The following is a 9,633-nucleotide window of genomic DNA, read 5'->3' as shown; positions in this document are numbered from 1 at the left end:
TTTCCAGTCCCTACCTCTGGGTTTGAACAAGCTCTTCCCAAATTACCTGCATTTGTGCTTAATTTAATGCTATTTATCTGAGGCACTGCAGCTGCATCTGATTCTATCGCTGTCTCGGCTGCTGACTGCACCTCTGCAGCCACTGCTGCCTCACTGCTGAGGCCAAGACTGTGGCCCCAGGAGATGCTGCCACCACCTCAGCCGCCTCCACACAGGGAGACAATTGTTTTTTTTTTAACAAGCCCCTATAGTTTCATTTTACCAGTAAAGACTCAGGAGCCAGATGCTTGAGTGAGAACATGTTAGCTCAGAAAGGCAGAGAAAGCAGCCTGCTGACCTTCCTCCTCCGCTGTTGTCTTAGAAAGAGAGCTTTCTCCTGGCCCATCTGAAACAAAACTCCTCCAACCAGATGTCCTGACCTTCTACTTCCCATGTCTCTCTTTCTCTGACCTCCCAACTTCCCCTCACCATCTATGGTTACTTTCAGTCAACTGGTGGCTTGCTCTGCCTCTTGACCTATGGTTGATTTTATGGAAATAGCACAATCTTGGGGTTGACACTGTGGTCAAATATCCTGCAACATTTGTTTGTATGTGTATGTGCCTGTGCCATGTATGCATGATCAAATGCACAGTGAGTACACATATATGGTTGCAGGGGTGGGGCATGTGGAGATCACAGGTCTACGTTTGGTCTCTTCATTTACTGTTTTCCACCTTATTTTGGGGAGACTCTCACTGACCCACGTCACTGACTCGGATGGACGGGGTGCTAGCAAACTGTAGGTATGCCCGTCTCCATCCCCCAGCATGCACCACTCTGTTTTACATATGGGTTCTGTGCATCCAGACATCCAGACTTATTCTCGTGCTTGCAAACCAGGCCTTTCCCCACTGAGCCACATCCTCAGCCCAACTGTGTCTTTTGAAAATTAAAATTTCCGTATGTAAATGGATCATTTGGAAACTAATACCCGGTGAGTCTGATTTTCTGAGTGCATGGTTTAGCATTTTTGTGGTCATCGAACATCATATTACTGAGAGTGGTATAATCAATGTCTTTTAATACCACTGAGTATCATAAAATCAGTTCGTAAGAGCATAGGAGACTTTTCCATAATAAACCTTCATCAAGATTTTTTCAAATAATTTCTCCAGACTTCAAATTCCAATTACAGTTTATTGTAAATAAGTTGCTTTTTCAACTTTGTATTTTTTGGTCACTTTATACATTTTATATTTTTCTGTGATCCTGTTGCTATCACCCCTATCAACATTCCTTCACTGATAACACGATGCTCAGTTAAGAATCCTCAGCACTTCCATAGCTGAGTTTCACATCTGGGCGTCTGGGAACATTGTGCCCCACTCTTCACACACCTCTTTTGGGAAGCCTCTGTGACACAGGTTTTCTTCTGATGTATAGAAATGAATGTTTGTCAATCTAAGGGAACCTTCCAAACTTTACAGAGAATGGGTGTTTTCAGTCACACGAAGCTTTCAGACTCCAGAATTTGAATTATAGTTTACAGTCCCAATGATTCGGATGTTTTGATGTCCCACTTGCAGGGCGCAGGTTCAAAGTTGCAGCTGTAGTCTCCATGTGATCTCTTTACAGAAACGCCTGTTTTCAGATGGTTTGAAGGTTATCATTAATACCCACATGAGATGCCCCATTGATGACTTCCTTTTGGGAGATGGGAAAAAATGTCTGTTTACACAGACCAGGTACTGACAGCAGATCAAAGAGATAATTTCCCTCCAGCGTGCACTAGTGAACCAATGGGTGCGCTGAGGTGACTTATTGGAGCATGTCTGAGGAGTTACTATAGGATCACGGGTGAAGGGTGACTTTAAATGCATGAGTGGCTCAGGTAGCCTCATTACCACAAAACCCATCCAACATGACTGATGAATCACAAATCTGTACTGCTGAATCGCCCTGACCAACTATTAATCAAGTCCACCCTAGACAGTCTCCTTTCCCCAGTGATTGTCTATGGCATACATAGGCTCCTGAGTGTCCTCAGGGCATTTTATAACCTTCTGAGCTTCCCAAGGCTTACAGGCCTCTCTCTCCCCAATGCCCCAGAGAGATGCTCAGATTGGAAGAAAATAACAGGCTCCTGTGTACTAGTGCCAGGACTGCTTCCTCTTCATATTCCACCGGGAAATTTTAATGATTTCTGGTAATTTCTACACTGTGGGTTCTAATTCTCTTTACCTAGTCTGGCCGCACTAATTGCAAAGAAAACTGTGCCCAAAATGAACTATAGTATAATGGTTTAATTAGATATTCAAATTGTTTCTTCAGTGCATGTGAATCATTTGTATATACTAAGTTATTTGACCAAATAATGACAAAAATTATCTTTCTATAGGAAACTTACTTTAGGAACAGATCTAATTATCCAGTTTATTTGGCAATAGTCTTAAAATAAGAGTTAAGTTTAAATTAACTCAACAAACCCATGTCTAATAGTTTTTCCTTTTTCAAAAATTAGTAACAAGTCTCAATTATGTTTTTCATGTTACTATGTGAACACAAATACAAAAAAGGATGGTTATCATGTAATCACAACACTGGGGAAGTAGAAACAGGAGTAAAGGCCAGCCTCTACTATGTAGTGACTTTAAGGCTAGCCTGGGATACATGAAATCCTGTCTGTGGTGGTTTAAATAGGCACGACTCCCATAGATTTATGCTTTTAAATGTTTGACCTTAAGGAGTGACTCTATTAGGAGGTGTGGCCTTGTTGGAGTAGGTGTGGCCTTGTTGGAAGAAGTGTGCCACTGTAAGGGTGGGCTTTGAGGTCTCATATGCTTACGCTATGCCCGGCGTGAGGGACAGTTCACTTCCTGTTCACCACAGATCAAAATGCAGAAACTCTCAGATCCTTCTCCAGCGCCATGTCTTCCTGCAGGCTGCTATGCTTCTCACCATGACATAATAATGAACTAAACCTCTGAAATTATAAGCCATGTGCAATTAAATCTTTCCTTTATAGGCATTGCCATGATTGTGGTGTCTCTTCAATAGAAACTCTAAGACACTGTCTCAACTGAAAAAAAGAGAAAACTCCAATGCAAAACAGGAGAATGTGTGGCCAACTGTATGCATAGATGAAAATCATAACATTTTTGTAGATACCTTTTATTACTCTATTTTTTCATCTTCATATATTCCAGACAGGAGTATATAATTAATAGAAATTACATATCCCTGAACTTAAATGACAAATGAATCTCAGGCTATATACTTGGAAAAATGCTTTGGAATTTATTATTATTATTGCACACTAAAGCTAATAAAAACAAAGGTGATTGAGATATGTTTCTACCTACAAAGGACATAGAATCTAATGAGATGCCTATAAATAAAGCTGTGGTTCACATTCAGGTGTAGAATGTTTACCAATACCAGTTTCCTTTGACCTGAGTAGCATACCCCAAAGAAGATCTCTGCTTTGTTTCCCAAGTCTAACATTACAGAGCCACCCTGCCTTGCTAGAGTCTCCATTCTGCTTCCTACTTCTCCCCGAATTCCCATGAGCAAGGAGCCAGAGTGCAGCTGTCTTCACACCACCAACACCTCACGATCATAACTCTTCCCTGTGCAGCCCTGAGTCACTTCACTCCCAAAGGTGAGCTCAGCAAATCAGCGTTCTGGATCTTTGAGACTGGTTGATGTTTCTTTTTATGTCTTCCTTCTAAATTAATACATAATCTATTAATTTATCTAAGAGCTTGCCAATTTCCTTAATCAGTTTTGCTACCAGACTGTAGATCTCATGTCCATTGTGCCAACGTGCACTAGCAACTACTGTTGGGACTGGGTTTTTCTTCTCCTCTACCAGACTTCCCTCTTACCTCAACTTCCTCTGATCTGTTCTCATAGCAGCAGGTGTAGCTAACATATTTCCCCAGCTACTGAATCCCTGCTGTGTTTACAGTCTAATTCTCTGTACTGTACAATCTTGCACTCCTCCCTCCTTCCCTTTCATTGATGTCCACTTAGCAGCTCTTCCTCTCTTCCAGTAGTGTGAACACACCAGACTCCATCTTTGCTCCAGCTCTATGCAGATAGTATTTGCTAGTCTTGAATAGTTTTAGCTTTAATGCTGAATGTTTAGAAAATCCTTACTCCAGGACCCTTCCTAAATACGTTCTCTCTTCATAATGTCATTCTTTTGTTTCCTTAATAATTTTCATCATATACTTATTTTATGATTAGGAATTTTGTCTTCTCCCACTAGAAAGTAAATTCCATTGAACCGTTGGGAACAAAGGGTGGTACCTAGATTGAGCAATACATTTATATATTAAAAAAAAAAACAAATAAGAAAAAGAAAGGAAGGAACGATGGAGGACTGAATAGAAGAAGGAAGGAGAAAGGGAGGAGGAAGTGAGGGAAAAGGGATGAAGGGAAATGGGGGAGAGAGAATAGTTGGCAGAATAATTTTTCTCAAGAGTATATTTGGGGATTACCAGGTACACCTATGTTTATCTGCCTAACAGGTTTAACCTCCCCACCTTTTTCACTTCACTCTGAACTTGCCCACATGGTCCTAGAGAATTAATTCAAGCTCTCCATCTTCATGTTTTACCCTTTGGGTGTTTTATCCTGAACCAAATATTTTTTTTTTCAAAAACCATTCTGCTCCTTTGTCATTTTCCTGCAAGACTCATCAACCCTGACTCTCAATCATGACATTTTTAATGTGCCCTTTTTGTTTATATTTGGGATTATAATTCAGTTACAACACTTCTTTCTTACTTTTCTTCCCACTAAAACTCCCATATACCCTCCCTATTACCCTCCAAATTTATGACCTCTTTTTTCATTAATTGTTATTGCACACATGTATGCATATATGTGTGTGTATTATATATATTTACATATAAACATATGCACATATATTCTTAAATATCACCTGTTAAGTACAGATAATACTTGTACGTATGTTTTCAGGACTGATCATTTGGTACTTGACCACCAAGTGGTGTGCTTACATGTAGTTCTTTGTGTAGGGTTGAAGCTTCATGGGATTTTCTTCTGTGCAGTTTGGCATGTATGTTGGTGTCCTCCTTCTTTATCTCATGTTTGAGTGGATCTTGGGAGCTACAGATTCCCAGACCCTAAACTTTCCATGACCTTTTGCCTGCTGGAGTAAACAAGTTGTTTTTCTATGCTTGAAGCTGCTCTGAGCACAAAACACTCATGAGTTCCTGATAACAAGGAAGTGGTTTCTGGTTGGCTTGCAGTAGAAAATCCTGAGAACTAGGGTGTGGCCACTAGTTAAGGAGAGCACTATATAAACTGCCTTGGAACATAATAAAATTGACATTTTTGCTTCAAGAGTGACCCGTGTCTCTGTGTGTTTTTTACTCCCCAGACCCTTGCCTGACGGTTGTTCCAGGTGGTGCAGGTGCCACAGGTGGTCATGTTGGTGAGGTTTTACAGATATAGCTTCTGATGTTACCAGGAGACACAACCTCACAGAAAAATCTCTGATCCTCTGCCTTTTACAATATCCCCTACCCCTTTCAGAATGTTCCCTGAGCCTTAGATACAGACGTGTTTTGTAAATATTTCTGTTGGGACTGGGCTCCACAACACTTCATTTTATGTGACTGTGTTTTTCTGCAGTGGTTTCCATTCGTTTAAAGAGAAGTTTCCTTGTGAGGCAGAAAGACCACACATAGCCTGCAGATATAGCCTGGTGCTGTTTCCCTTGGTTGCCTCCCAGAGGTGGAAGCTACATCCCTGTTACTGAGGACCTGAGGACACCTTGCACATCAGCTACAGGGCCTAGATTTGAATTCACACTCCAAGAAGACTATCTTTGAAGGTACTATGCCAAGCTCCAAATCAGGAAGTCAAGCAAAAGTCCTACAGAACTCTGATGCTTATTGTATTAGTCAGAGTTCTGCAGAAAATCAGAACTTATAGAATGGGTATACACACACACACACACACACACACACACACACACACACACACACACAGAAAGGGGACTTATTAGAATGGCTTGCAAGCTGTGGTCAAGCTAGCCCAAAAGTAACTGTCTACCAATTGAAGATCCAATAATCTGGTCATTGTTCAGTTCACAAGGCTGTATGTCTCGGCTGGTTTTCTGTATATGCTGGAATCTCAAAGAAGTAAGTTCTAATTCAGTAGAGGATTGGTTTGATAACAAGAGCAAGTAGCCAAAGGAAGAGAGCAAACTTCTTTCATGCCCTTTATATAGGCTGCCAGCATAAGGCACGTCCTACAGAAAATGTGAATTTCTCCTCTTCAACAGGTCTGGATCAGTGATTCTCAATCAGTGACCCCTTTGGGGGTCAAATGGCCCTTTCACAGGGATCGGCTAAGATCATCAGAAAACACAGATATTTATATAATCCATAGCAGTGGCAAGGTTATAACTATAAAGTAGCAACGAAAATAGCTTTATGATTTGGGGATCCTCAAAATATGAGGGACTGTATTAAAGGATCACAACATTAAGAAGGTTGAGAACCACTAGTCTAGATTAATGGTTTATTTTTCCACCTCAAAGATCAGGTTAGGCATGGGTCTTCTCATTTCAAGTGATTTAATTAAGAAAAAAATACAGGTCTACTCAGGTTTTAGTTAATTCCAGATATGGTCAAGATGACAACTAAGAATAGCCATCACACTATGAACCACATCAATGACCACAATGGTTCATTAATCCTTATGAGTGTAGTGATAGTGCTTACGCCTTGGAGCTAACCAATAGCCCTCTAACTATACTTACATCCCATTCAACAAGACAGATACCATGCTTCATACTGAAAAACTAGCTAACTGATCATTGCTATAAAAACCATGGTTGTTGGAGAATCATGTATAAACACTAATTTATTAAATAAGCATGATACTTAATAACAATCTGTAAACACCAAACCATTTTAATTGGCCACCACTTTCTTGTCTGTATTGGTAGTTTTTAAGATATATATTTTATGTCTCATTCTCATGCATACCAAGGACTCTCAAAGGAGGAAGGAAGGCTCAATAGCTAATTTCCTTTATCCGCTTTCAGAGATGTGAGTTTATGCATAACAAACCAGTTATAATTACATTTTATTTCAGCTTGTTTCACCACCCATGTAGCAGCAGATTCTTAAGTATTAAAAGAGCACCCATGCCCACCAGTTTCTTTCCTGGATTCATCCTTGAAAATATTATTTTTTTCAGCTGGAAAATTAATTGAATCATGATTTCTAAGGGTTCTTTTACACCCCCACATGCACAATAATAATAGCCAATTCCAATCCACTTATTTGATAAGCATCAGGTAAGAAGGTATTTAGTGTCTGTTTCACATATAAACACTAAACATTAAAAAAATAAATTGCTTTTTTACTCCTTTCCATTTTTTCCTCTCCCTGTAAGTGCCAGTACTGCAGAAATGCTGTCAAAACAAGATGCATAATTATGCTACCTCTGCATTGGGCAGCTCTCAAATCAGCTGAAACTGTTGACACCTTCCTGCTAAGATGCAGCGGAGTAAAATGCTTAATCAGCTGTAAAACACTGATGAGCTGGGTCACAAATATAATGTGTCATCCCAGGAAAATGATTACTGATGCAATTCTGAAGATGAGGTATAGGTGAGGATTATAGAGCTCTGTCCTGCTGGAGAAAGACTGAGTAGAGAAATAAAAGTGTGCTGTTTCTCTCCTAATAAACATCTTTTGGTTCTATGCCAGGTACGGTGAACTTGCAAAATGCATACTGTGAACTAACACACCATAGTCTCCTGCCAGCAATAGGATCCCAGCCAGAGCCCCAGGCTCAATGAAAAATATGCAAATGTTCTGTGGGCAGAGAACCTACCATTTATAAACTTCAACTTGTCCCTCATCAGACTGTGAAGATATTAATAATAGGATTTCCATGCTTTATCATGCCTCAAGGTTTTATCACTATTGTTCTCTTATTCTAAACTACTGTTTCCTTAGGTGTGTGTGTGTGTGTGTGTGTGTGTGTGTGTGTGTGTGTGTGAGAGAGAGAGAGAGAGAGAGAGAGAGAGAGAGAGAGAGAGATTGTTAGCAAGTAGGTATTGTTCAAATTCCATCCCTCTGTGTAGGTGGAGGCAGCTTGTTTGTTTCCCAGCTGCCCAGGCCTGAAATAATCACACATATACTATATTAATTGCAATACTCTTTGGCCAATAGTCTAAACATATTTCTAGCTAGCTCTTACATCTTTTTTTTATAGTTTAATGTATTTTAATAGCAAACTTACAGGAACAGCACAGAAGACAGACAACATTAAAAACATGTACTTGCATGTAGGACAACTCAGTTAGAAAAGTATAGTGAATGGTGGAATCTACTGTATGATAAAAATGCTACAAACACCATTTAGTTGCCGTCAATAAGAAATTTACTTATTTTTAAAAAAATCCAAATGCTGGCATTGTCCAGAAAATTTTAACAGGTTTATTTATAATTGTTATAAAGTTGAACTGTTGAAATGTGTTCACTGAAACATTTTGCTTGCATTAATGCTTTACATCTTGCATTTATATTAAAAATTCACACACAAATGAAAATGGAAAAACTGCCAATACCTGATTTCTGTCCCCTATTTTTCCACTCGCAATCATATACTTAGGTACCTTTTGACCCCATGGAAAAAATATCTAACATTCAGAACTACTGATAACAGGAAGAAGAGGAAAAAATTTTTTTGAGAATGAAATGTTTCCCCTCATAACGGACTCTTAAGCACGTTCTCCGCGTATGTGGCGTGCTAGCTGGATATCTTTTGGCATAATTGTTACACGTTTGGCATGGATAGCACACAGGTTGGTATCTTCAAAAAGGCCAACCAGATAGGCCTCACTTGCCTCCTGCAAAGCACCAATCGCTGCACTCTGGAAGCGCAGATCTGTTTTGAAGTCCTGAGCAATTTCTCGCACCAGACGCTGGAAGGGGAGTTTGCGGATCAGAAGTTGAGTGGATTTCTGATAGCGTCTGATTTCACGGAGTGCCACAGTACCAGGCCTGTAACGATGAGGTTTCTTCACCCCTCCAGTAGAGGGCGCACTCTTGCGAGCGGCTTTTGTAGCCAGTTGTTTCCTGGGTGCTTTACCACCGGTGGATTTACGGGCAGTCTGCTTTGTACGAGCCATGGTATGGGCACCTCCTTACTTACCCCCCTTCTCCTTAGGCTGGAGCTCGGCAAGCGAGAGGCGGCGCGGGCGTCGGCTGCGAACACAATTGAGTAGCTCTTACATCTTAAATTAACCCAATTCTACTATTTCATATTTTACCCCAAGACTTGTGGCTTACCAGTAATGTTCCAGGGCCTCTGTCTCCTTGGGCAGTTACATGACAACATTTTGACTCCACCTACTCTCTCTCTCTCCATCTCTGCTTGGATTTTTGCCTGGCTTTACTGTGTTATGCCATTGATTGAAAGCAGCTTCTTTATTAACCAAAGACAATAAAACATATTCACAGCATACAGAGGAGAATCCCACATCACCCCAGGAATGGATTATATGATTCACTGATCATAGTCTGGTTATCTAAATCACATTAGAGAATATTGCCTTGTCAATATTCTGAATAGCTTATCTTCTGAATATTC

The 9,633-nt window shown here is 40.2% G+C and overlaps 1 protein-coding gene across 1 annotated transcript; it reads right to left on the bottom strand.

Annotated features, from left to right (window-relative positions):
* Positions 1-8,454: 8,454 nt before the first annotated feature.
* LOC148118194 (histone H3.3A-like) lies at positions 8,455-9,234 on the bottom strand. Its single transcript, XM_087901321.1, has one exon. The coding sequence runs from the start codon at positions 9,170-9,172 to the stop codon at positions 8,762-8,764; it is 411 nt and encodes a 136-aa protein (XP_087757447.1). The 5' UTR covers positions 9,173-9,234; the 3' UTR covers positions 8,455-8,761.
* Positions 9,235-9,633: the final 399 nt, after the last annotated feature.

This window comes from Myodes glareolus, chromosome 24 (genome assembly GCF_982192425.1).
Source record: "Myodes glareolus chromosome 24, mMyoGla1.1, whole genome shotgun sequence".
Lineage (NCBI taxonomy): Eukaryota > Metazoa > Chordata > Mammalia > Rodentia > Cricetidae > Myodes > Myodes glareolus.
This window is presented reverse-complemented; position numbering and strand designations above follow the sequence as displayed.